Below are 22,537 nucleotides of genomic sequence, written 5' to 3' on the forward strand. Positions count from 1 at the left end.
TGGCAATTGTCTCATCCAGAACTTCTTGGAACACTTTATTGGCCTTTGATTTTTGCTTGATTTTTGCAGTAACTTGTGATCTCGAATACGAGAGCCTCCTGTTAAGAGTATCAGCCCAAAGTCATCAAATTAAACCCAGCATGATCCTGTTCTTGAGGAAAAAATACCCCAGTAATTATCTCACTATCTGTGAAAGTATTTCTTGCTATTACCTCACAGTATGGAAGCAATCTGGATATTTGCCTACGCTCTTATTGAAATTCCTGACCTGTGAGTGAGTTTTAATGCTTGCTCAAACTTAGAATAATTGTGAGTGAGTTATTGTAAAGGTTAATAAAACTGTTGATTTTGCATAAAATAAAAATAATTAGAAGTATATGTTTTTAAAACCATCTCTAAAGTTCTTTTATTTTAAATCTCAAGTCTTAAAAATCTGAAAATCTTAGATTCTTCATTAAACTTAGAGGGCTTAAACAAATTTATCCTCTTTAAGCTTAACAATTGCAATTATGTTTGAAAGGAATGAGTTATAAATATAATAATACAGTTATAGAATTCTAGAATATGTTTTTTTAATTTTAAAAATATCATAATAAATGTATTTTACATAGCAAAAACTGAAAAAAAAGAACTTATAGAAATATTTATAAAATAAAATATATTATCAAAATCTTTAAGAACGTTGCTAGTGGTTATAGTTTTTCAATGTGAAATTGTGTTCTCTGTATATTAAAAAACTATACTTTCGACTCTATAAAAGTGTAATTTAAGTGTTGAAATTCTAGAAGAATCAGTTCAAAAATTATAAATGAAATGTATTATGCATTTGTAATGATAATAGGAAAGAGTCTTAATACAAAAAGTTTTCGAGCTATATAACAGAAGCCATTGACACATAAGAGAAAGTCCCTCAATGGCAGCACCACCACTTTGGCCGAGAGATGACATGGCCTTGAAGAGCTTGGGCAGTGCTCCTGGCTCGTGGGCTTCAAAGAGAAACGGGCCCTCTTCCTCATTGCCCAGTTTTGTCGTAGTTCTCGATAAACTCGTTCTTTAGCGTCCATGAATCACAACAAGCAATCTGGAAAACTGTGCGATAGATCTTTGTGCTTACGCCTTTGCAAGCCAGTGCTTGGCTTGCATGGCAAAGAGCATCGAGCATGATCGCGAGAAGCCATGGAGGAATTTTAATTAGTGGTCACGCATAACCACTAGATTAAGGGCTAATTGTACCCAAGGATTGTAAGGTTGGAAGCATATAAACCCTATAAACCAGCGAGGGCTTCAGTTAGGGCGGCGTCCTCAAGTGGAGAAATCCTTGCTTTCCCCGCGGGCGCAATCCAAGTAAGCATTTGGGACGCGTGTGGCAGTGATCCACGCTTCCTCTTCTCCTCTCCTCGCTCCATCGATCGATCGCGCTCTTGGAAGAGGGCGAGGAATGTGAAAGGGCAAAATTTCCATCGCCAACGATGATGATCCATGTCGCCGAGAGCGGCCAGTCCTTCGAGCTGGAGGACTGCCAGGCGGGGACGAGGGTGGAAGAAATCCAGGATGTCTTGGCGTCGCTCACCGGCGTGCTCAGGCAAGACCAGCTCCTCTTCTCCGGCGATGCCCGCTTGGATTCACACAGGTCACTGGGATTCTACCGCCTTTTAGACGATGAGAGGCCGATCTTCCTCTTCAATCGCCAGCGACTAGCGCCGAATTCGCCGCTGCCGCCACAGCAGGGAGCTCCAGAGAATGTCGTGCCAGTTCTTCCGGAGGCTCCAGCGGCCGAGAGGAGTGGAAGCTCCTCTCCTTTGGTTTCTTCCGAGAGGCAATTCCGGTATAACTTCCAGAAGGGTCACGCCATCTTGAGCGCTAGCCAGAAGAAGCTCGATGCATGCCACAAGCTCGCTCGAGAGATTCGTGTCCAGGACATGGCGCTAGAGACGGTCCGGCGAAGCATGGAGCAGCACTACCGCAGCATCCAGCACGTCTATGGCGAGTTTGTGGAGGATTTCCAGCGGCAGAGCCAGCAGCACACGGAGGTTCTGGCAAACTTGGGCAAGGATATCGAGAGGTTGCGTGCTTGCAAGCTCCATCCGGCCCTCAGGACGGAGACACGGTACACTCTCTTGGATTGCGTCAAGGAAGGGAGCTTGCGCAAGTCGGCCGACGACTGTGGCGTGTATCACAAGCAGCTCTGCGCGAAGGTGGCCGGGCTGGCGTCCGAGTACTCGGGCTTGAAGCGGAGGGTGGAAGACTTTCTCGAGGAGCCATCCGCGGTGAGCTTGGAGAATCTGGAGCGGACTCTTGGATTGCACGCAAGGTTTATCGATGAACAGTCGACGATCCTTCAGTCGTTGAGGTAAGAAAAAGAGTTTTTTAATGAAGTTTCTAGTGGAAGTTGAAATCATCTTCCTTCTTTCTTTCCAGGAAGGATGTGACCAAGGTGAAGAGGTTGAGCGATGACTACTCCGACGGAAGGTATTCATCCATGCAAGTTCAGGACGCACTGTTGGCTCTCGGCCCGATGCATGATGTGCAGGTCAAGAGTCACTTGCCGAGAATGGAGGACTGCGATGCCGAGCTCGCAAAGCTTCTCCAGCAGCTGGTCGTGGGGAAGAATGCGATGACGCTGTGCGTCCACCAGAGGATGCAGAGCGTGGCGTCGCTCCAGGCCAGTATAAAGTTGACGAGGAACCAGATATCCGGGTTCCGGGAAGTCATGGCTCGTCAGGACGAGAACTTTGCGATGCTCAAGCAGTTCCGCAGGGTCGGGAGTTCTTACAAGGCTTGCCTCGCCGAGGTCGTGAGGAGGAAGTCTTACATGAAGCTCTACCTCGGGCAGGCCGGGCAACTCGCAGAGAGGATGGCCGCCAAGAGGGAGAAAGAGGTGGTCCGCAGGGAAGAGTTTCTACAAACGCACACTGCTGCTTTGCCTCGAGAGCTTTTATCGGAAATGGGACTGCTTGAGGTTCCGAGCCAGTTCCTCATCAACCTCGCATCTTTCGACTCCAACTTACTGGACATCGACTTGGCGGATGTGGAGAAGTATGCTCCTTATCAGGTAACAGGGTCACTCAAGGCTGATTCTCCGGCGGACGACTGGTGTGATCCAGAAGGAAAGGAAGACTTTTGCAGTGACGAGATATCTGGCACGAGTAAGTTGGAGGTCGAGAATGCCAGGCTGAGAGCTCAGTTAGCAGCGTCCATCGCATTTATCTGCAGCGTCGACCCCGGCTTTCAGCCAGACATCCTGGGGGATGCCGAGGACCAAGAGATACGTGGGAACTTGAGCTCGGCCGAGAGAACTGCCGAGGCTCTGAGGCTGAAAGACGAGCATGCCAAACACTTGCACAGAATCATAAACGAGAAGGAGGGCCGGTGTAGTTCATACGAGTCCCGGATCCGAGAGCTGGAAGACAGGCTGAGGGAGCAAGAGGAACGTGAGAGAACCGACTTGGATACGATGTTGTCGAGTGAAGATCAACGTAGGGAAGAGTCGGATAACTCGGCTATCACTGGAGCAGCGGTGGAGCCGATGGATGGTGCCACGGGACAGGAAGACAGTAGCGCACAGTCCGAGGAGGCGAAGAACCAGCATCCAGTCAAGGACATGTTCTCACAGACGATGGAGTGGCCGGCGGACGAGCCCGTGCTTTCAGAGGTGGCGAGGCTTCGAGAAGAGCTTGAGACGAGCGCGGAGCTACTCAGGCAGTGTCAGATGAACTCTGCGCATCTGGAGAACCGGCTTCACGAGGCACGGGAGGAAGCGCAAATCCACCTCTGCGCGGCCGACCGCCGAGCGTCCGAGTACAACGTTCTTCGCGCCTCCAGCGTCAAGCTTCGCGGCTTGCTGGAGAGGCTGAGGAGCTGCATTGCCTCTCCGGCCGGTGGCTCTGCCGGTTTCATGGACTCTCTACGCTCCTTGTCCGCTTCACTGCCGAGGTAAGTCGTTCGTCCGCGCTTTGGAAAGTTTGCTAAGTTAGTTCTTTGGAACGCTTGCTAAGTTCGTTCTTTGGCAGTGATGGTGGAGACGATGTGGGAGCGGAGTTTCGATCGTTTATCAGCATCCTAGCGGACAGGGTGACGTTTCTGGCTCAGCAGCGCGCCGAGCTCGCCGAGCGCGTCAAGCTTGCGGAGAGCTCGCAGAGCCAGCTGAGGAAGGAGGTGGAGAACAAAGCCGAGATGGCCAAGAGCCTCTTCGCAAAGTGTAAACTTGAGAAACAGGTACTTACTCTAGACGACTTAGAGAGAATGGCTGGAGATTTTTTCTAAAGAAAAACCCGTTTTTTTTTTTTTTTGGTTCTTGACACCTTGGGAGACTCTGTGGAAACTTTGCAGGCTAGCAAGGAGAAGATCTGCCTGACACGATTCGAGGTCCACGAGCTGGCACTCTTCGCTCCAAACGCGGCTGGTCACTACGAAGCGCTCAACCGGAACTGCCCAAACTATTTTCTGTCGGAGGAATCCATCGCGCTGTTCCACGGCAAGAACGAGCAGCGGCGGAAGTATATAGTCGGCCAGATCGTCCACATCGAGCACCACACCGTCGCAGCGCCGCCCTGTGCTAGCTCCTCCAGCTTCTCAATCTTGGAGGGAGGAGCTTCTTCTTCCTCGTCGGTGATGGGGAGGCATCGAGCAAACTCGTATGGGCTACCCGTGGGAACCGAGTATTGGGTCGTGACGGTGGCGATGGTGCCGGGCCTTGATCTGTAAATAGCGTTACTCATAGCAAACATTTATTGTGATCTAACACGATTGGAATGGATCATTCTTCGGATTAGAACTATCATTCTTCACAGATGTGGCACGAGAAATTTGACAAAGCTGATGGAAAGGATCATCAGCGCTGCTGGTATCCCGTGGAAGACATCGATCTTGGCGACTTTCAGCGCTCAAAATGCGCCATGGACACGAGGCGCCTGAGTGACTCTAGTCTATCGCCGCAAAACCACGAGGAACCCTAGAATCAATGGCCCAGATCATATCCAAATATCAAAGAATATACCAAAGCCAAAGATTATTCGCAAGCATATCCGAAGCACCTAAACCCTAAACTAAGTGTTTAAATTCTTGGAACAAAGATTATTCGCAAGAATATGCGAAGGGCCCTTAACCAAGTTTATCTCAAAGAGGGTGGTGGCTTCTTCTTGGATGAGCTTCCACGCAGCATCTACGTGCTTGTCTTGCGTGAGTGGAGCGCCGATGGCCATCCTCAGCGTGTAGACGCCCGAGAGCACCTATTCAGGCAAGTATAACTTTGAGAAGAGAGCTCGGATTCGCGATAGTTTTGCTGGCTTACCGTGTGAGTGATAAACATTCTTCCGCTGGAATTGAGAGCCTCCAGAAGCGTCGAGTTTAGAGTGCGTCCGTTGTCCGGATCATCGCTTTCTGGCTTTAGCCTGAAGCAAATCAAGCCGAATGTGCGAGGAACTAGAAGCTGCAAAATGGTGCCAACGTGTTTGAAGAATAGAACGTGTGCCTTACTTGGAAGCGTGGGTCTTCACGCACGAAGCCTTCGAAGCGCTTTGCAAGGCAGACATGGTTCCTTATGTAGCTCCGTAATCCAGAAGCGCCATTCATGCGCATGACAAACCACAGCTTCAACGACCTGTTTTACAATGTTTCCTAAGGATTTGAGTTTAAAGGAAAAAACGGAAGACTAGAACCTGAATCTTCTGCCGAGAGGTATCTGCCAGTCTTTGTAGTCGACAACTTGATTTAAATCAGATGCCTGGAACAACAAAGAAAGTAAAAGAAAACTTAAACACGAAAGTGAGAAAGATATGCGCTACCTTGTTACGCAAGAACTCAGGTGTTGTAGAAAGAGCTGACACCAGATGGCTGGATTCCTATCGAGAAAAGCAAAAGGTATAAGAACTCTTGGAAAATGAATGAACACCACTTTACCTTCACCCAAAGAGCAGAACAATCGAAGTTTGTAAGCAGCCACTTATGTGCGTTCATGTTAAACGAATCTGCTTTCTCAACTCCATCCAGGTGATGCCGAAACTCTGGGCAGATGCACGCAGAGCCAGCGTAGGCAGCGTCAACGTGGAACCACATTCCAAAATCCTGGTAACATTCTTGCATTTTGAGATCGATAGAGATTGAAAAGAAAAGAGCTATACCTTTGCAATATCTCCTAAAGCAGACAATGGATCCACGGCCGAAGATGATGTAGTTCCCACCTAGGAAAGAACATAACAGGCGTAAGGAGGGAGACAAGCTAGTTGCACGAACTCACAGTCCCGCAAAGGAAGAATGGCAAAAGTCCCTGCTTGACGCCATCCTCAAGTGCTTGTCTCATCGCAGCTGGTGATACTGCATAGTTTGTTGAGATATCAGTTGGAACAGTCACTAGATTTTCAAGAGGAATCCCAGCAATCTGTACAACAAACACGAAGAGGTTATCACGGATTGAAAGGACTAGAAGCTTGAAATGGCGTACCACACATCCTTTTTGCAGACAGGAATGAGTTTGATCTGACGTATACACCGCCAGCTTTGAAAGAATCTCCGCTTCCGACAACCCTTTTCTCTTGTTTTCTGAAATGGCTCGAGTTCGAGCAGCGAGTAGCACCACAGCAACTGCCTCACTAGCAGTCCCTTGAATCACTCCGCCGCCATTACCTGCATTGTAAAGTGTAAGAATAATGATCTTATAATCTAAAATTTCCACCATACCTCCAAATAGAAACTCGTCGGGAAGTTTCAACAGCTTTGCAAGCCAGTCAAGAACAATGGTCTCCAGCTCTGTCGCCGCCGGCGAAGTTATCCAGCTAAATCCAACAATGTTCAATCCAGCACTTAACATTTCCCCCAAGAGCCCTGCCGTGCTACTGTTGGACGGATAATATCCGAAAAAATTCGGACTTTGCCAGTGTGTGACTCCCGGAATTATCTTGCTCTGAATATCTGAAAGGAAGGAAACTCGGCATTTTATCGCGCTTGGAAACAGAACATACCGGCAAAAACCTCCTCCAGCGTTTCGGGATCTTCAGGCGCAGCCGCAGGCAACAAAGTTTTCAAGTATCCAGGCTGCTCAATAAATCAAGTGTCAGGCAAATTAGAAATTGGAGGAAGAAGGAAAAACGTACAGAGACTTGACTGCGAACGGGAAAGCTCTCAATATCACGGTAATAATCTGCAATGAAGTCCACCATCTCGTGAGCATGCTTGCGAAATTCTTCCGCGTCTATTGGCTTGAGCCCAATGTTCGCTTCCCCCATTTCTAGAGACACGAAGACGGCAAACTGTCACACGAGGTGAGAAGCAAAACGAGACCTGCTAATGCAAGCCGAAAAGAGCTACAGTAGACACAGCGAACAGTGAGAAGACAGGCTCGAAAGCCAAGGCCCTAAAATATCACAACGTTAAATCCAAAACACACATTGATGAACAACCATGAATGAAAGGTTACATTGCTTTCATTTAAAAGCTACCAGGTAAAGTTTGGTCTTGCCGACATTTCTTGCAGCTTCTTGTGATGGCTTGCTTCCAGCTGACACTGCATTTTGCACGGCCAGGAATTTCAAACCTATTGCGGAAAAAAAAAATAAAAAAAACTTACTCTGCATTCCTTGAGAAGAGGCTCGAGAAAGGACGACTTGAAGAAGCGAATTGACTTGGCAAGGGACGTGCGTTCCCAATCTGTACAGGAAAATGTGAGAACGTAACAAGAAAGAGCCGGTACCTTTGGATACTGGACGCGCATCGCCGTTGTTTAGATCATTGAACAGCTGGAAACAGAAGAAAAACTAGAATTAACATGTTTTAATCTGAAGACCAGTACCTCTGGCAATGTCGGGACAGTCGTTGGATCAAAATTGTCGCAGTCTTCAGGATCGATAGGCACGCAGACGCGTCCTACACCACAACTGACAAGTGATAAAACAGTTTAAGATGGTAAGCCATGCATTACCAGTCTTTGGATGGATGCAGAAAGGCGCCTTTAGCAGATGATTCATTTTCTTAGTTACCTGTTATACAACAGTGAGCAAAACAAGAGGGGACAAAAATTAAAGTTGTTCCCTCACCTCCAGGTCCAGTCTTGGGTACGTATAAGTAAATACAAGCTCTACTTGAATACCTCGCTTCTGCATGAGCTTCCTCTGTAAATCTGCCCAGCGCTGTCTATTTATCTCGTCAGGGAGCAATCTATTATTACGCTTTTTCTCCTCCAATTGAACTGGAAGCTCGGAATAAGCGCTAGACATATATTGCATTGACATACCTTGACCAGAGACCAGCTTCAGAACCTTGTCAGCATTCTCTTGAGGATGCAGCAAACTCTGCTTTATCAGGATTTCTTCGTCAAAATAGCGACTCAAAAACTGTGAATAAGTTCTCCTGTCATGTTCATTGTCGAATCAATAATTAACAAAAAAGAACGAGACACATACGCTAGAAATGGATGAAGATGTGTAGGCAAGGACACCTTCCTGTTGTTATTCTCGTTACCCTTTTCACAAAGTCAGATCCTCACGAGTAAAGAATTAATCTCAAACCTTATAAACTCGAAAGTAGTCAGCAATGGACGCTCTTTGCTCATTAGTCAGCTTACGAGCTCGTGCGTCACACACCCAGCAGTGTACTCCTCGTCGTCCACTATATACCCATAGGATGTGATCAAACCCGAAGTCCTCTAGGCGCCAGAAACCAATGAGCATTCAACCAAAATCAGACGAACGCTACCTCGCAAAGTCGAATCAACAACTTTGATAGCTATTGTCATGAGCGGCCAGCACTTCAAACAAATGTCGGCTCCAGAACAACAGTTTCGAATGTCGTCGTAGTCTGTCATGTCCTGCAAGCGTGGTGAGTTTCTGATCCTTATATATAGAAGTTCTGGCACTCACAACATCAAATACCAATTCCTTCTCGACGGGAGCAAAAACTCTATCATTGGAAACGCTGGCATACGCTAAGCGCTTGGCAGGCTGCGAGGAAAAAAGTGTTAGGAAAGAAAGAAAAAAAACACAACCAGGAACTTACATCCACACTGTAAACCGCTCCAATATCAATTTTTTGAGGACGCTTTTCACACACAGTAGCTTCAAATTCCGACGCATCGCGGAAAGACATGTACCGCAAATAAATGTCGTTCTCCAGAGTGAAAGAGAACTCTCTCCGCCCAAAAAACGAAGAATCGCAAGAAGGATGCTTTCCATCTACGAAAGAACGACCGAAGTTAGATCTAGACTGGTATCGTCTAGAAACATACCATTGCCATACGACAGCCACTTGTACATCTCAGCGAAAGGGAAAATCCGCCCTGGAGAATGGCGATCCAGCTTAGGCGCTAGCACACTAGAACGATCAATCTTACTGTAATAGAGGCTCAAAAGCTCGGGATTGCAAAGCGCCTGCCCTTGCTGTTGCTTGAATCCGTCGATTTCCATCGGATCACCTGCATTGGTCGTCGTCAATAGCGGCGCGCAGAGAAAACGACTCACCCGCCATAGCCGTTCGCTAAAGCCCTAGAAGAAAGAGGAAAGAAAATGGCGGGAAAATGAAGAGCCCTAGAAACTTAACGTTAATTTGGCTATGGCGGCAATAGCCCTCAACGCTTCTCTCAGCGTTTCTTCTTCTAGATTTTCGATCCAGGGGGGAAGATGTCGTATTGCTTACAGAAATCGCGTGAGGTGCGCAGCTGGATCGTCGTCTCAAGAAAGCGAAGCAAGCGCGAGCAGCAGCGTTGTTGGATTGCCGGAGGCGAGCATTGGAATTGCCCTGGCAGGCGGTGGAGAGGAGCAGCAAGAGGTCGCTCCTGGAGAAATCGGCCCGGGAATGGAAGAGATTTACAGCCAGTGCAAGGTCTGGGAGTGGAAGGGGTTGTACAAGATCAATTACGTTGCTCTCGTTTCGAGTGGAGGCCCCGCGATTCTCCTCGTCCATGGATTTGGGGCTTCTATCGGGCATTTCAGGAGGTAATTGGTTCTCTGGATGATATTCTAGCTTGTGAAATCCGTGAATTTGGTCGCAGAAACATCCCTGTTCTTGCGAAGAACTATTCGGTCTACGCAATCGATCTTCTGGGACTAGGCGCGTCTGAAAAACCGGCAAACTTTTCTTACACAATGGAAACATGGGGAGAGGTTCGTGTTCTTGCTGGTTTTTTTTCTTCTTTTTTGGATATCGTGCTAAGAACTTGCTACAGTGCGGCGTTCCGTAGAGCAGCTTTTGCTGGATTTCATCAAAGATGTTATGGAGTCGGCTCCGACTGTTCTTGTTGGAAATTCTATCGGCAGTCTCGCATGTCTTACTGCTACTGCGAGTAAGTTGATCGTTCTCTCTCTCTCTCTCTCTCTCTCTCGCATGTCTTACTGCTACTGCGAGTAAGTTGATCGTCCTCTCTCTCTCTCTCTCTCGCATGTCTTACTGCTCCTGCGAGTAAGTTGATCGTTCTCTCTCTCTCTCTCTCTCTCTCTAACTTGCATGGATCTTCTCTTCTTTTTCTCTCTAGATGCCACGGAAGGATTGATTCGAGGAGCTGTGCTTTTAAACTGTGCCGGAGGAATGAACAACAAAGCAGTGGTGGATGACTGGCGCTTGAAGCTAGCATCACCCTTGCTTTCGCTCATAGACTGGCTACTCAAGCAACCAGGAATCTCCTCTCGTCTCTTCAACCGAGTGAAGTCGAGGTAAGCTTCACCATGGCTGCGCAAACTTTCTAAAGCTTTGCAAATCCACAGGGAAAATCTTAAGACTCTTCTATCGTCAGTTTACGTCAACAAGGAAGCTGTGGACCAAGAACTCATCGAGGTACTCGATTCCTTCTCGAGTTTCTCTCAAACTTTCGCCTCCACAGATTATCAGAAGGCCTGCGGAGGATCCAGGAGCTCTGGAAGCATTCGTTTCGATCATAACTGGTCCTCCAGGCCCGACTCCCATGGCTCTCATCGACAAGATCCACTGCCCGATCTTGGTGCTATGGGGCGACACCGATCCCTTCACTCCGGTGGATGGACCAGTGGGCAAGTACTTTACCAGCCTTCCATCCTCACGTCCAAACGTAAAGCTTCGAGTGCTACAAAACGTTGGACACTGTCCTCACGACGACGAGCCAGAGCTTGTGCACGAGCAGCTCTTGCCGTGGCTGGCCAGCTTAAGTTCTTGACCAGATCCAAGCTCGCTAGATTTTGATCACAAAGAGAATGACGAGCAAGCTCGAGCTTTGGTTTCTTATCCAGAGTGACGAAGTTCCAGCACAAGTTACATTCATGGTGGCTAGCAGCGTTTCTCGATCTAGATCTTGCCTCTCGGGCCAGGCGTCGGCGGCCCAACAGCTCCTCTCTTGACAGGGACGAGACTCGCTGGTGCATTAGCACCCGTGAAAGCCACAGCACCGGTACCAGCGAGCAGTAGAAACTTGAGCAACAGGCCTCTCTTGGTGAAAGCGCCAGCGAAGATTTGGAAGAATTGGCTCTACGAAACGAGAAAGCAAAAAAGTTTCATCGCCGTGGATCAAGAAGAAAGAGAAGACACACCTGGAGTCCATTGTAAGGGGAAGGCATATCCGATCCATACAAGTCCCAAGCTCCGGTGGTGTTGTTGATATCTCCCAAGTCGAAGTAGACGCTCTTCTCTCCATACTTCGCCGAGACACCGAGCCTGGAAGTTTTCGAAGGAACAGTTCCACTGTAAGTTTTCCTCTTTGAAGTAACTTACTTGGCTGTGGATCTTCTCATTGAAACTTGCGCTGTAGGCTTGATTCTTAGCTTCGTCCCATTCAAGCTGCTGCTGGCAAGTCCAGATGGTACCAATGCTGCTGCTGTTGCTGCTGCCATCGCCACTTCTCTCACAGGGAGGAGCTTGCTAGCCAAGTTGCTCCAAAGAAAAAATGGTGGCTGTGTTCTCGACACGTCGGACTCCACGGAGGACCACACCACTTGGTTGCAAACCTTGCCGAGGTGTAAAGACGCAATAGGAGGAAACTGGATGTGCCGATAAGAGGCACTCTACAAGGATCGATCCCTGTATCTATTCGAAGTAGAGGACGTTAAAACCACCCAGAACTGCAAAGATTATTTAACCTGTGATCGTCTTAAAAAACTCTACCAAGCCGCACGTCGATCACGGAATGGAGCTTTGATCCGTTGTCTCTCGCTGCGGCTTTTAGTACATCAGAGAGAGAACGCTGGTTTCTCCACGCTGCAGTAGCCCAGGATTTTAGTCTTTCAGCTTCGCTTGCTCGCTGCTCCACGCTAGACAGGATATCGGCATATCTAGCTGCGATTGTCCAGAACTAGAATTACAGAACGAAGTGTGGAACGTCTGAATACCTCTTGTGATTGCAATGGCGTCCAGATATTGAAGTTTGTCCTTTGCTTCTGTTAGAAACATGAGCTTGCGACAGTTAGAAACATGAGCTTCGCTACAGCTTCTACCTTTTTCCAGCGGGGGAGCTTTCAACAAGTTCAAAGATCTGCGATAAAGGCCCTGCATTGAAATTTTGTAGAAGATGAAAAGGCTACAACAAGAAAAAATTACAAACCTCTGCTATCATGAACCCGCTATTCTCGGCCTTCGCTCGTCTACTGTAGAGATCTGCCATGCAAGATAACACAAGTCCAACTCGTGCGTGCGTCTCACCTGCAGTATCATATTAGCTACCAGCTTTAGAAACAGGCTGTTGTCCAAGTTACCACTAATGCTTTCAGCGACTTGAAGACCTTCTGTCAAAAATTTCTCTGCTTCATCAAAGCATCTGTAATAAAAGATAATCACGAGCGCCTAGAGATGAAAATTTGCTTACCCAAGGTCAGCTGAAAGCTGTCCTAAACCTGCTAGAGCTGCTGAATGAACTTCGGTAGAGGTCATTGTGGCTCCTTTGCTTTTGTCGGTTTCGTTTTTTGCAAGGGCAGCAGCGCTTTCGTAAAAGTTTTTAGCTTCCTTGTCATCGCCTCTTACGTGGGCAACTTCAGCTCGAGAAAGGATGGCAGCTCCTAGAATTCAACGTAAACTACGAGCGTAAAGAGAAATGATCAAAACCAACCTTGCTTTGTATCAGGTGGAAATGCCTCAAAACACGAAGCCGCTGCTATACGCGTGTTGGAGTAAAGAAACAATCATCATCAAAACAATAAAAGGAAAATACTCATACCAGCATCAAACTGTCCTCCAGATAGTTTGACGAGTCCGGCTAATGCTTGCGATCGAGGTCCAATATCAGATTCCGGAGTAGCAAGCTCTGATATAGTTTGCAATTGAGCGGACGCCAATTCATCCTAGAAGACAAGCACGACGAAAACACCATAACCAGAGATGCTTATCCAAAAGAGACATGAAAACGAACCTCGTGTATTTGCAAGTAGAGTCCTACCAAAGCTTCCAGAGCAGAAACTAGCCACCATAAAACAATCAGCGAAAAACATTCCACCGACGAAAAAAGCGAGAGTAAACTGACCCCGCACCTCCAATCCAGCCGACTCATTGCTCGAAACACCATGTAATACCTCAGTAGCGTCCGAGACTTTCCCTCTACAAGAAAAAAAAAACACAAGAAAAATTTAATCTTAGACCAAAGACTCCGAGTGATCTTACTGATCAGCGTGGAAGTCCGCTATCGCGAACTGGATCTTACACAGCGCATTGGCAGCCGAGGGCCCGGAATTCTTCACAAAGCTCACGCCATGCTCTAGAACCTGCATTGCATCCAAATACCCGGCGCCTGCTACAAGGATCACTAGCTAGATCGCAAAAGCGCGAAATGTTTTACCTCCTTTCTTCCTCGCCGCCGCCGCGTAGTCGAGAATCTGCGCCGCCATGCCCTCGGCCGCGGCATCATCGCCATGAGCCAGAGACGCGAGGAATCGATGAGGCCGGAGAGACCTCGCGATCGATCGCGATCGCCCTGGGACAAGGCGCAGCAAGAGCGCCATTATTGAGAATTTAGGGCTGACTCACTCTCAAGGGATTAGGGCTTTATAGAGGTGACGAGAGAAGACTTCCCTCAGGACTTTGCGCTGGCCAAGGAAGTGGATTACCATCTCATCGATCAAAGAGTGGACTTAGGGCGGATGATTGGACGTAGAGCCCTTGTTGCTGCTTCACCAGACGAGGTCAAAGGAGCCAGGAAACTTCGGACATCTGCCTGCGTGGGAAAAGCACGAGTACGATGCTCTTGGAGGCTTTTCCACTTGAAGCTGTGTCCTGGATCTTTCAGCGAGTACTGCTACGCGTTCTGCTCGACCAAGGTGGCGGGTCTATATGTGCAGCGGGTTAGTCTAATTGTATTGCAGAGGTCTTGCTAAGTTCGTGTGCTACAGGTAGGGATGCTGTCAACTACTTGTGGAGGCCTTTGAAGGCTCTCAAAGCCTGGAGGGAAGTATTTGACAGCGACCATGCCAATGAAGACAGTGTGGTGTTGTTCCTTTTGCCACCGGATGTCTTTCCCGACTTCCAGTCCCAGCCGTATAGAGCAGCATCTCGAAAAGTCTCTCAGCGATCTGTGGAGGTTTGTGCTGGAGCTCCGAGTTCTGATTTAAGGTGGCGGTGCCCGTGGATGGTTCTCCGTATGCGGGACTCGATCTGCCGACCGAGATGCCTGCTGTATCTCTCGATCTGAACCCGAGCATGGAGACATTGGAGGGGCAGCTCATGTGTGCGGAATGCATCGAGTTTCGTTGGAAGGAGATTGGAGAAGTATCGCTCGAGGAAGAGAAGAACACTTACCAGAAGCGAGGTGTGGTCGAAGATGGAGGTTATTTGGATGGGCTAGATTTCAGTAAGCTCCATTATCGGCAATTACAGGCTTTGTGCAAGAAGCATGGTGTTCCTGCGAATACCTGCAACGCTGAGATGATTGACAGGCTGACCTCTTTAAATACTTTCACTCAATCATGCATAGGAAGCTCTATAATGTAATGCTTTTTAAAAATATCCAAAGCATCATACGAGCGCCATTATTGAGAGTTTAGGGCTGACTCACTTTCGAGGATTAGGGCTTTAGAAGCTTGAGGAAGACGATGGCGGATAATGGCGACGATCCATACGCCGATGAGGAGGAGGAGGAGGAGGACGAGTACGCGGTGGTATGCGCCAGGGATTTCTAGCGTGTTTGATCTCTTTCTTGATCGCATCGCCATGGCAGGAGGGGGCGACCAGGGATTACGTCGTGTTTCTGATCGACGCTGGGAAAGATATGCTTCTCCAGCTCCAGACAAAGCGGGTATGCTAAGGTCGAGCTCCATTTTGGTCTTTGATAGAAGATTTCTTTGCAGGGAGAGACTAAAACTTACTTGGAAGCTGTGATGGAATCTATCACTGAAGATTTGAAGACGAGGATCATTTCTAGAGACACCGATGAAGTGGGAATTTGCTTCATCAACACGGTAAGCCTTGGTTCTCCTGGTGGAATGCAAGGAATTTTTTTTAATGAATTTTGCAGCGCGAAAAAAATAACTCGCTCTCCTCAGAGGGTGTTTATACGTTTAAGGAGCTCAGCAAGCTCTCGGCTTCTTTTATCAAAGATACTTCTTCCTTGTGCGGTACTGTGCTTTTTGTCTAGCTACTTTCAGCCATCTAATGTCTTCTCCATTTCAGAAAACTTTGATAGTGTTATAGGGAGCAACGATGGTTCTAACTACGGGGCCAGAGAAAATCCGCTTTACAGTGGCCTTTGGGTCGCACAAGGCATGCTCGGAAAGAGGTACGCTGGAAAGCTTCCCTTCGATTGTTCCTTCAATGGTTTCTTTCAGTGCTACAAAGAATCTAGGCAAGCGAATTCTGCTGTTTACGAACAACGATGATCCTTTCGAAAATGCGGATCCCGTTACAAAGGCTGACATGAGGAGAACAACTATACAACGGGCAAAGGTACTTTGCTGTGATTATTTTATTTGATCAGTAACGTTATTGTAACCCCAGGACTCGCAAGATCTTGGAATTTCGATTGAACTCTACCCGATGAGCAGGCCTGGAGAAGAATTTAATCTCAACATCTTTTATAAGGTTCGCTCGGGTTTTGCATAACCAGATCCTGGAACAATTTTTTTGCAGGATATGATTACCATGGAAGATGACGAACTGTCGAATTTTATGGTTGGTGCAGAAAAAAGGTATGTTTTGGTACGAAGCTTTAAAGGCTACCTAAAGCTCGTGTTGTTGTAGATTTGAAGAACTCAAGGCTAGGATGAGAAAGAAGCTTTTTCAAAAGCGTGTTGTAAGGAAAATAACGTTCACCATTGCTAATGGGACTAGTATCGGTCTCGGGACATATGCGATGGTTCGGCCGGCTACGACAGGTTGAAGACTTTGGCTGATTGTAAAACTCATTCTCAGCTTTTCTATGTAGGCAAGTACGAGTGGCTTGATTCCACGACAAACAAGCCTGTGAAGGTAACTCTTTCAACGTATTTACCTGAATTTTAACAGCCATTGCAGTCTGAACGAGCTCTCATATGCACGGATACGGGCGCTATAGTGACGGAATCTACGAAACGTTTTACACACTATAACAGGTATATGCCTTTGGCTGTCAGTTTCATCATCCATGCGTTTGATGCAGTAAGCGAGTTCTCATGACACGCGAAGAGCTTGCAGAAGTAAAAAAGATAACGGACGTACAAGTCCGACTTCTAGGCTTCAAATCAATTGCTTGCCTTAAAGACTATCACAACTTGAGGCCAGCCACGTTCCTGTATCCTAGTGAAGAGGTAAGTGGCTTGACTGGAAAACTAGAGATTTTCTCTAAACGCTACGTGCAGGCCATCAAAGGCAGCACCTGTCTTTTCATTGCGCTACATAGGTCTTTGATCCGGCAGAAAAAGTGAGTCTCTTATTCTACCAGTTCTTATCTGAAACGTGGCTGTGTAGGTTTGCTTTGGCGTTTCATGGAAATTCGACGTCTCCTCACCTGGTTGCTTTGGTTCCCCAGGTACTTAAAGGCAACGAATGCGAGCTGTTCGTTCTGATCGAGTTTCTGTTTTAGGAAGAGATTGTGAACGAGTATGGGCAAGTCCAGCCACCTGGAATGCATATGATCTACCTTCCATATGCAGAGGACATTCGACAGCCTGAAAAGGTAGTTGGCGCCAGTCTTCCATGTTTTCTCTCTGATACCAGTTGCTTTCACAGATAAATCTGAGCAAAGGTGGAGTTGAAATAGCGGCAAAAGAGCATATCGACAAAGCAATGGCTCTCATCAAGAAGCTCCACTTGCGAGAATTTACAGTATACGATATACAAAACCCAGGTTAGTGCTATCCAAAGCATCTTAACGTTGCCGGAACTTTTCTTCATGTCTTTTCTCAGCCCTTCAAAGACACTATTCAAATCTGCAAGCTCTTGGACTCCAGGAAGACACCGTGGAAGATGTCGAGGATTGTACATTGCCAGACGAGGAAGGCATGAAAAGGTGCGTGGTACTTTGATTTTCATTTTCCAACATGGCTGAAACTATGCTTTTCAGGCCGTCGATAGTTGCCGTAGTTCAAGCATTCAAAGACACTGTCTACGGGGCTGATCATGACCAAGAAGAGGCAGCTGCGGAGGCCGAACGGGCGAAAGGAAGCGTCACAGCTCAAAAGAGAAAGGCTGCTGCTGAAGTAGCGACCAAAGAATCAGAAAAATACAATTGGCGTCAGCTTGCTTTGGACGGCGAGGTAAGCTCTTCGTTCTTTCCAAACGGAAAAAATACCTTTTCCTTCGTTGCAGCTTAAGAAACTCACCGTGGTGGAGCTCAAGTATTATCTCGCGGGAAAGAAGCTCCCGCTCAGCGGCAAGAAAGAGATCCTCATTGAACGCATTCTAAACGACTTGGGAATGTAATCTATCTACACGGGGGGGTAAGCAAGCCAAAAGAAATCTCGGATCTTCTGCTAACCTTTGTTTCTTTCCTTTTCAAGGAATCAAAAAACTTGTGTATCATCACCATCTTCAGAAAACGTGGTCCGCGATCACGTAGACGTTGTCCGAGGTTAGTCTCACGTCCGAGAGAATGTAGACTCCACAATCGTGGGAATCAATCGCGACTTCGAAGCCATCCTGCTGTCGCTCGCTCCAATCTTCATGCTGAGGTATCAAGAAACAACGTTAAAGAGGCATCATTCAAAGTCGTATCAGCACCTTCCACAAATCTCGAACACAAACAGACACTCCCGGCTCCAGTCCAAGATCAAACCAATTCACTTTGATGGCAACTCTTCGCCAATCTCGGTTCCAGAGCGCTAAAACTATTCTCTTGCCGGAGAGCGGCCCTGCCCAGACCTGTTGTTTCAAGGATCAACGCAAGAACAAAGATTTTCGCAGTGACGTCGTACCTCACGACATTTACAACGCCCCTGCCTGCTAACTTTTCTAGCTTGAATCCCCAGTGGATCTATCACAGGAGAAATATAACGTGATTAAGTTTCCATGCAAAAGCACCTGTGCAAACCTTGGTTGATGTCGATGATCTCTTTGTTTTTGTAGATTTCCAGGTGTTCCTCTCGGATTTTCCTGAGCTCACACCCGATGATCAGTGGCGCCTGTGACAAAATTTTAGCAACTTGGTGAAGTGAAGTGAATGAAACAAGTGAGAGCTCTTACTTTCATGATAGACCAGATGCTGAAATGCGACCGATACTCCGCCACACTCATGCGTCCGTTGCCAACCTGAAGCATATCAGGATCTGGAGACCAGCTCTAAAAGTTTCAATACAAAAAACACACTCTTCAAGAACAAGCCAGCAGAAAAATCTCTCTTTTTTTTTCTCGTCTTTCTTTCTTCGTCTAGGAATGTAAAGAGACTGGGCAGCTTACCGTTCCATCCTCCAGGACCAGCATACGCTGCCCACATATTGTTGTCGTCGGCCAAAATCTGGATTCTGGAAGGAGAGAAAACATTGAACCACACACGGGGAAAAAAAAAAGGAGAACAAACTTATACCGGTCCCATCTGTCCTTGACATCTAAAGAAGTGCGCCACGAGTTTGCATACTTGCCTGCCCAGAGTGCGGGATGATCTTCACCCCTACGCACAAGAAAAAAGAAAAAAAAAGCATTGTAAACAAGATGAAGAAGAAGATGCACTCACCATTCGCAGATGGTATAGAATATCGGTCTTCCACTTTTGTTAAGAGCTTCGCTCATCACCGGGTAACTACAAGCAAGGAAAACCAGAAATAAAAAGCTTGAGCTCACGTTCAAAGCGTACCGAAGGTGCGGGTAGTAATGTTTTTTGTGGAAGCAATTGTCATACTTGAGATAGTCCACGCCCTGGTTGAAAAATGAAACAAATGTGAGGTGGAGGAATCTGTCGCAGCTTTGAAAAACGTTTTATTTACCCATGAAGCGAATGTTTTGGCGTCCCGGATTTCGTGGTCCTCGGAGCCAGCTCGGTGTCCTATACAAGTTCTCCTTCTGCATCGACAATGAGATTCAATCTTAGGAGAAAAGCAAAACAACTTCGACCAACCCTGCGTCCGAGTAAAGCCCGAACTTCAATCCTTTGCTATGCGCATAGTCTGCAAGTGCTTTCATTCCCGAAGGAAAAGTCGTTGGGTGCGACTTCAAATTCCCCTGTACACAAAGACAGACGGGGTTTTCATGAGAAGCTTCACTCCGTTTTTAACTCACCTGCTTATCGCGCTTATAAGCAGCCCAGCAATCATCTAAACACAAGAAAATAGTACCTCAAAAAACCATGTGATTGAGATATATTACCAACAATGACGTAATTGTATCCGAGCTGATCGAGCCCGTGCCTGACCAGCGCATCAGCTGCCACAACAATAAGATAAGTCCTGTTGAAAAGAACAGAGCAAAAATAAGTGAAAGAAAGGTCTTACTGTTTCCGAAAACGATCTTCTCATTGATCTTGCACTCGTATTTGTTCCAGCCGCTCCACCTAAATGCAACAGCGAACTCTCATCAGTCCCGCGAAGAAATTGGCTTCTCAAAATGCATGAAAAAAACCCATTTTTTTCTTGACACTCACCCCATGATCGGAGTTTTTCCCAACCCGTTGTCGTAGACCAGACGTCTTGGCAGCGGTACAGCGGCTGTCACGTTCCACTTCGTTTGCATCTTGCCATTACCCGAGCTGCCCAGCAGCCGCGACTGCGTCTTCCAGGTCAATAGCACGACCCCCAAAATCACACCACAGTTCCTCCACATCACAAAGTTCCGCCGGAGAGTCCCACCAATCCAATCTAGCAAGCTCCACGGCACCAGATGCTTGGAGATCCACTGCAGCCTCTTCACCCCTATCCGTTTCACCAAGAAACTCCTGCTCGAATCCAAAGCTCTGTCGATCCAACCCAGAACCAATCCTGCTACCAGCACAACGATGCTCCTCATCGCTGGGCTACAGCTTCTAAGCCAAGAACGCGAGTCTCCTCCTCTTCCTTTGTAGAGCCCACTCACAACTTAAAAGCTCCGAAGGAAGTCTTGGGCGAATGTGACGACCGATTGTGGTGGTCGGGCGAGACGAGGAAGAACTGTTGGACACGCGGGCAACCTGGTGGAGGCCGGCTTTCATTGGTGCCCGCGGATATTCCTAGTTCCGCGTCCCTGTAAGTCAAAAGCTCGATCGTGACAAATGGGGATAAACTACGAACTTGCCACCTTTATCTCTTTTTGAATCAGTCGTCGTCCTCGTCGTTAGAGCCGCCCATCCCCGACTCGTCGACGACTTTGACATGGACTTCGTCGACTTTAGCTTTCTTAGCGGGACTTTGGAGAGGCTTCACCTTGACAAGGATGCTGGAGTGGGATGGTCGCTTTGCCAGTGTGATTCCGAAGGGAAGAATTCTCTCCATTTTTTGTGATGCTGCTGGGGAGTGGGAGCTGCCTCTTGCGATGCTTTGGCTACTGCTGCCTGCTCGAGACAAACGTTTGTTTAGCTCAAGACACAAGGCTGCTCCATAGCTATGAAACACTCTTGCTTAGTTCTAGCGCTTCTTCCTTTCTACTTGCTGGTCGTGTTCTCTTCTCACCTCCATTACTTTCCCAGAAAACTCCACGGGAGGAAAGATGTCAATCCTTTGCAAATTCAGAGTGAGGATATAAACACAAAAGAAAGAAAGAAATGTTCTTAAAATTCTTTATCCTGTTCATTCAAAGGGGAAATCTTCCTCCACAGTAGAAATTCACTGCTAAAGAATATTCTTTGTTTCTTTTTCTTTGTTTTCATTGGTAATAAAAGGACAGGTTTTTCTACTCTCTTTTTTTCCATATCTCAGATTTAAGGAAATGAAATGACCATGTTAGTCCGCCGACAACTTTGGCCGAGCCTCGCTATAAAACCAGCCATTCCACAAGGGAAGTTATCGTCAAGCAGCAGCGATGGCACTTGAATTCACCAAGTTCTTCCCAGCAGCGGTGCTTCTCATCGCGATCATCGCCTCCTTAGCTTCAGCGCAGTACAATTTGCCCAGCGTTCCAGCCCTGTTCATCCTCGGAGACGGCACCGTCGATGCTGGAACCAACACGTATGTGAACTCTACGTACCAAGCCAGCGTTTCTCCATACGGCGAGACGTTCTTCGGCCACGCTGCTGGACGTTTTACCAATGGCCGGACGCTGGCGGATTTCCTGGCGCAGTCCCTCGGCCTCCCTCTCGTCCCGCCTTTCGTCCAGCCGCTGGGAGATCACAGGCACGGCGCGAACTTTGCCTCAGCTGGGAGTGGCCGGCTCGATTCAACCGGTGCTTCCAGAGGAGTCGTGAGCTTCAAGAAGCAGCTCCAGCAGCTGTCAAGTGTGATGGCGGTTTTCAAGTGGAGAGGCAAGAGCAACGCCGAGACGATGCTGAGCGAGTCCGTGTTCGTCATTTCCACTGGTGCCGATGATATTGCCAACTACATTGCACAGCCATCGATGAAGATTCCCGAGCAGCAGTTTGTCCAGAGCTTGATAGCCACCTACAAGTCAGGCATCGAGGTAAATGTCAAGTTTCTGGAGGTTTCTTTCCTCAAACCGTTTGGTGCTTTGCAGACGCTGTATAACCATGGAGCACGAAAGATAGTGGTGGTGGAACTTGGACCCGTGGGTTGCTTCCCGCAGTCAAAGCTAGCCGCATCTCGTTCGAGCCAGGGATTCAGGCGTTTCGACTGCTTGGAGGCAGCAAACACCTTGGCCAAGGACGTGAACACCGGACTTGACGATCTCGCCAAGACCCTGTCATCGCAACTCACGGGAATTCAGCTGATTGTTCTCAAGCCGTATGATCTCTTGATGAGCACAATACGCGTACCTAGAGCTTCTGGTAAGCGGTCTCGTTTCATGGTAGAAAATTCTTCTGACACTCGATTCGTTGGAACTTGAGTAGGATTCGTGAACAGTGTGGATGCGTGCTGTGGAGCTGGCCCTTTCAACGCTGCCGAGTCTTGCGCCGATTCCTACACACAGAGGACGTCTGAGTACCAGCCCTTTTTGTGTCCAAACCCGGCAACTTACATGTTTTTCGATGCTGCTCACTTCAGCGAGGCCGCCTACTTGATGATGTTTAAGAACTTTTGGCACGGAGACCAGAGCATCGCTACCCCGTTCAACCTCAAGGACTTGTTTGCAGGCAATGCTGTTCCATTCCCACCTCTGCCACCAAGATTTACTTAGGCTGAGA

The 22,537-nt window shown here is 47.7% G+C and overlaps 9 protein-coding genes across 13 annotated transcripts; 4 read left to right on the top strand and 5 right to left on the bottom strand.

Moving 5' to 3' along the window:
* Positions 1-1,288: 1,288 nt before the first annotated feature.
* On the top strand, positions 1,289-4,771 carry LOC9662177 (autophagy-related protein 11). The gene is made up of 4 exons (XM_002962442.2): positions 1,289-2,350; positions 2,419-3,933; positions 4,011-4,215; positions 4,330-4,771. The coding sequence occupies exons 1-4, from the start codon at positions 1,470-1,472 to the stop codon at positions 4,702-4,704; spliced, it is 2,976 nt and encodes a 991-aa protein (XP_002962488.1). The 5' UTR covers positions 1,289-1,469; the 3' UTR covers positions 4,705-4,771.
* A 204-nt stretch (positions 4,772-4,975) lies between these two features.
* On the bottom strand, positions 4,976-7,496 carry LOC9660958 (tyrosine decarboxylase 1). 2 transcript variants are annotated; one of them, XM_024659158.1, is made up of 14 exons: positions 7,395-7,496; positions 7,276-7,348; positions 7,089-7,222; positions 6,957-7,029; positions 6,676-6,906; positions 6,440-6,621; positions 6,236-6,376; positions 6,120-6,179; positions 5,899-6,063; positions 5,784-5,840; positions 5,658-5,722; positions 5,476-5,599; positions 5,291-5,428; positions 4,976-5,228 (listed from the first exon to the last, which is right to left on the bottom strand). In XM_024659158.1, the coding sequence occupies exons 1-14, from the start codon at positions 7,395-7,397 to the stop codon at positions 5,046-5,048; spliced, it is 1,629 nt and encodes a 542-aa protein (XP_024514926.1). In that variant the 5' UTR covers positions 7,398-7,496; the 3' UTR covers positions 4,976-5,045. The 2 variants fall into 2 exon arrangements, with proteins under 2 accessions (XP_024514926.1, XP_024514923.1); XM_024659155.1 differs by having other exon boundaries at positions 6,440-6,906.
* On the bottom strand, positions 7,355-9,488 carry LOC9662178 (DNA primase small subunit). Of its 2 annotated transcripts, XM_024659170.1 has the most exons (15): positions 9,447-9,488; positions 9,320-9,400; positions 9,215-9,265; positions 8,986-9,161; positions 8,850-8,930; positions 8,686-8,797; positions 8,499-8,635; positions 8,394-8,452; positions 8,225-8,340; positions 8,028-8,179; positions 7,913-7,970; positions 7,784-7,857; positions 7,685-7,730; positions 7,562-7,641; positions 7,355-7,498 (listed from the first exon to the last, which is right to left on the bottom strand). In XM_024659170.1, the coding sequence occupies exons 1-15, from the start codon at positions 9,451-9,453 to the stop codon at positions 7,430-7,432; spliced, it is 1,299 nt and encodes a 432-aa protein (XP_024514938.1). In that variant the 5' UTR covers positions 9,454-9,488; the 3' UTR covers positions 7,355-7,429. The 2 variants fall into 2 exon arrangements, with proteins under 2 accessions (XP_024514938.1, XP_024514934.1); XM_024659166.1 differs by having other exon boundaries at positions 8,028-8,340.
* Positions 9,489-9,531: 43 nt separating this feature from the next.
* Positions 9,532-11,176, top strand: LOC9662179 (uncharacterized hydrolase YugF). The gene is made up of 6 exons (XM_002962443.2): positions 9,532-9,920; positions 9,977-10,088; positions 10,171-10,267; positions 10,457-10,634; positions 10,686-10,755; positions 10,802-11,176. Exons 1-6 carry the CDS (start codon positions 9,538-9,540, stop codon positions 11,108-11,110), a joined length of 1,149 nt encoding a protein of 382 aa, XP_002962489.2. The 5' UTR covers positions 9,532-9,537; the 3' UTR covers positions 11,111-11,176.
* On the bottom strand, positions 11,142-11,888 carry LOC9660959 (photosystem I reaction center subunit VI, chloroplastic). Its single transcript, XM_002962868.2, has 3 exons — positions 11,662-11,888; positions 11,481-11,604; positions 11,142-11,418 (listed from the first exon to the last, which is right to left on the bottom strand). Exons 1-3 carry the CDS (start codon positions 11,778-11,780, stop codon positions 11,239-11,241), a joined length of 423 nt encoding a protein of 140 aa, XP_002962914.1. The 5' UTR covers positions 11,781-11,888; the 3' UTR covers positions 11,142-11,238.
* Positions 11,889-11,928: 40 nt separating this feature from the next.
* On the bottom strand, positions 11,929-13,889 carry LOC9662180. 2 transcript variants are annotated; one of them, XM_024660197.1, is made up of 12 exons: positions 13,712-13,889; positions 13,537-13,663; positions 13,400-13,473; positions 13,289-13,335; positions 13,097-13,220; positions 12,989-13,030; positions 12,749-12,938; positions 12,639-12,700; positions 12,488-12,585; positions 12,381-12,432; positions 12,276-12,323; positions 11,929-12,222 (listed from the first exon to the last, which is right to left on the bottom strand). In XM_024660197.1, exons 1-12 carry the CDS (start codon positions 13,872-13,874, stop codon positions 12,038-12,040), a joined length of 1,212 nt encoding a protein of 403 aa, XP_024515965.1. In that variant the 5' UTR covers positions 13,875-13,889; the 3' UTR covers positions 11,929-12,037. The 2 variants fall into 2 exon arrangements, with proteins under 2 accessions (XP_024515965.1, XP_002962915.2); XM_002962869.2 differs by having other exon boundaries at positions 12,989-13,033.
* A 1,045-nt stretch (positions 13,890-14,934) lies between these two features.
* LOC9662181 (ATP-dependent DNA helicase 2 subunit KU70) lies at positions 14,935-18,356 on the top strand. 2 transcript variants are annotated; one of them, XM_024661847.1, is made up of 20 exons: positions 14,935-15,026; positions 15,086-15,163; positions 15,216-15,326; positions 15,383-15,482; positions 15,538-15,643; positions 15,693-15,810; positions 15,862-15,945; positions 15,994-16,052; positions 16,105-16,238; positions 16,289-16,332; positions 16,378-16,454; positions 16,502-16,649; positions 16,701-16,762; positions 16,810-16,870; positions 16,925-17,017; positions 17,071-17,188; positions 17,248-17,350; positions 17,405-17,597; positions 17,650-17,780; positions 17,841-18,356. In XM_024661847.1, the coding sequence occupies exons 1-19, from the start codon at positions 14,961-14,963 to the stop codon at positions 17,761-17,763; spliced, it is 1,869 nt and encodes a 622-aa protein (XP_024517615.1). In that variant the 5' UTR covers positions 14,935-14,960; the 3' UTR covers positions 17,764-17,780; positions 17,841-18,356. The 2 variants fall into 2 exon arrangements, with proteins under 2 accessions (XP_024517615.1, XP_002962490.2); XM_002962444.2 differs by having other exon boundaries at positions 17,650-17,777; positions 17,841-17,949.
* On the bottom strand, positions 17,784-20,467 carry LOC9660960 (alpha-galactosidase). Its single transcript, XM_002962870.2, has 15 exons — positions 19,913-20,467; positions 19,764-19,822; positions 19,639-19,695; positions 19,552-19,586; positions 19,391-19,494; positions 19,260-19,335; positions 19,130-19,191; positions 19,010-19,075; positions 18,863-18,946; positions 18,736-18,800; positions 18,523-18,605; positions 18,371-18,461; positions 18,255-18,313; positions 18,061-18,201; positions 17,784-18,006 (listed from the first exon to the last, which is right to left on the bottom strand). Exons 1-15 carry the CDS (start codon positions 20,272-20,274, stop codon positions 17,872-17,874), a joined length of 1,479 nt encoding a protein of 492 aa, XP_002962916.2. The 5' UTR covers positions 20,275-20,467; the 3' UTR covers positions 17,784-17,871.
* A 794-nt stretch (positions 20,468-21,261) lies between these two features.
* LOC9662182 (GDSL esterase/lipase 6) lies at positions 21,262-22,530 on the top strand. The gene is made up of 2 exons (XM_024660440.1): positions 21,262-22,180; positions 22,244-22,530. The coding sequence occupies exons 1-2, from the start codon at positions 21,262-21,264 to the stop codon at positions 22,528-22,530; spliced, it is 1,206 nt and encodes a 401-aa protein (XP_024516208.1).
* The last annotated feature ends 7 nt before the right edge of the window (positions 22,531-22,537 follow it).

Source organism: Selaginella moellendorffii, unplaced genomic scaffold (assembly GCF_000143415.4).
Source record: "Selaginella moellendorffii unplaced genomic scaffold, v1.0 SELMOscaffold_2, whole genome shotgun sequence".
Taxonomy (NCBI): domain Eukaryota; kingdom Viridiplantae; phylum Streptophyta; class Lycopodiopsida; order Selaginellales; family Selaginellaceae; genus Selaginella; species Selaginella moellendorffii.

Excerpts from the sequence above, each read along its gene's own strand:
- LOC9660960 (XM_002962870.2), bottom strand. The coding sequence starts at position 20,274 with ATGAGGAGCATCGTTGTGCTGGTAGCAGGATTGGTTCTGGGTTGGATC. Across the intron at positions 19,495-19,551 it reads CTTATAAGCGCGATAAGCAG|GGGAATTTGAAGTCGCACCC; the intron begins GTGAGTTAAAAA and ends CTTTGTGTACAG. Across the intron at positions 18,947-19,009 it reads TTCTATACCATCTGCGAATG|GGGTGAAGATCATCCCGCAC; the intron begins GTGAGTGCATCT and ends TCTTGTGCGTAG.
- LOC9662180 (XM_002962869.2), bottom strand. The coding sequence starts at position 13,874 with ATGGCGCTCTTGCTGCGCCTTGTCCCAGGGCGATCGCGATCGATCGCG. Across the intron at positions 13,034-13,096 it reads TGGAGGACAGTTTGATGCTG|CAGCGGCTTCGTGTTTTGAG; the intron begins GTATGAGTATTT and ends ACACGCGTATAG. Across the intron at positions 12,586-12,638 it reads AGTCGCTGAAAGCATTAGTG|GTGAGACGCACGCACGAGTT; the intron begins GTAACTTGGACA and ends ATGATACTGCAG.
- LOC9662179 (XM_002962443.2), top strand. The coding sequence starts at position 9,538 with ATGGCGGCAATAGCCCTCAACGCTTCTCTCAGCGTTTCTTCTTCTAGA. Across the intron at positions 10,268-10,456 it reads ATGTCTTACTGCTACTGCGA|ATGCCACGGAAGGATTGATT; the intron begins GTAAGTTGATCG and ends TTTTCTCTCTAG. Across the intron at positions 10,635-10,685 it reads TTCAACCGAGTGAAGTCGAG|GGAAAATCTTAAGACTCTTC; the intron begins GTAAGCTTCACC and ends GCAAATCCACAG.
- LOC9662182 (XM_024660440.1), top strand. The coding sequence starts at position 21,262 with ATGGCACTTGAATTCACCAAGTTCTTCCCAGCAGCGGTGCTTCTCATC. Across the intron at positions 22,181-22,243 it reads ACGCGTACCTAGAGCTTCTG|GATTCGTGAACAGTGTGGAT; the intron begins GTAAGCGGTCTC and ends GAACTTGAGTAG.
- LOC9660959 (XM_002962868.2), bottom strand. The coding sequence starts at position 11,780 with ATGGCAGCAGCAACAGCAGCAGCATTGGTACCATCTGGACTTGCCAGC. Across the intron at positions 11,605-11,661 it reads ATGAGAAGATCCACAGCCAA|GCTCGGTGTCTCGGCGAAGT; the intron begins GTAAGTTACTTC and ends GAAAACTTCCAG. Across the intron at positions 11,419-11,480 it reads CCCCTTACAATGGACTCCAG|AGCCAATTCTTCCAAATCTT; the intron begins GTGTGTCTTCTC and ends CTCGTTTCGTAG.
- LOC9662181 (XM_024661847.1), top strand. The coding sequence starts at position 14,961 with ATGGCGGATAATGGCGACGATCCATACGCCGATGAGGAGGAGGAGGAG. Across the intron at positions 15,644-15,692 it reads CAAGGCATGCTCGGAAAGAG|TGCTACAAAGAATCTAGGCA; the intron begins GTACGCTGGAAA and ends GGTTTCTTTCAG. Across the intron at positions 16,239-16,288 it reads GGTTCGGCCGGCTACGACAG|GCAAGTACGAGTGGCTTGAT; the intron begins GTTGAAGACTTT and ends TTTTCTATGTAG.
- LOC9662178 (XM_024659166.1), bottom strand. Across the intron at positions 9,266-9,319 it reads GCTTTTGAGCCTCTATTACA|GGCGGATTTTCCCTTTCGCT; the intron begins GTAAGATTGATC and ends GCCATTCTCCAG. Across the intron at positions 9,162-9,214 it reads GTGGCTGTCGTATGGCAATG|ATGGAAAGCATCCTTCTTGC; the intron begins GTATGTTTCTAG and ends GTTCTTTCGTAG.
- LOC9662177 (XM_002962442.2), top strand. The coding sequence starts at position 1,470 with ATGATGATCCATGTCGCCGAGAGCGGCCAGTCCTTCGAGCTGGAGGAC. Across the intron at positions 2,351-2,418 it reads ACGATCCTTCAGTCGTTGAG|GAAGGATGTGACCAAGGTGA; the intron begins GTAAGAAAAAGA and ends CTTTCTTTCCAG. Across the intron at positions 3,934-4,010 it reads TTGTCCGCTTCACTGCCGAG|TGATGGTGGAGACGATGTGG; the intron begins GTAAGTCGTTCG and ends GTTCTTTGGCAG.
- LOC9660958 (XM_024659155.1), bottom strand. Across the intron at positions 5,841-5,898 it reads GTTCTGCTCTTTGGGTGAAG|GAATCCAGCCATCTGGTGTC; the intron begins GTAAAGTGGTGT and ends TTTTCTCGATAG. Across the intron at positions 5,229-5,290 it reads GAATGTTTATCACTCACACG|GTGCTCTCGGGCGTCTACAC; the intron begins GTAAGCCAGCAA and ends TTGCCTGAATAG.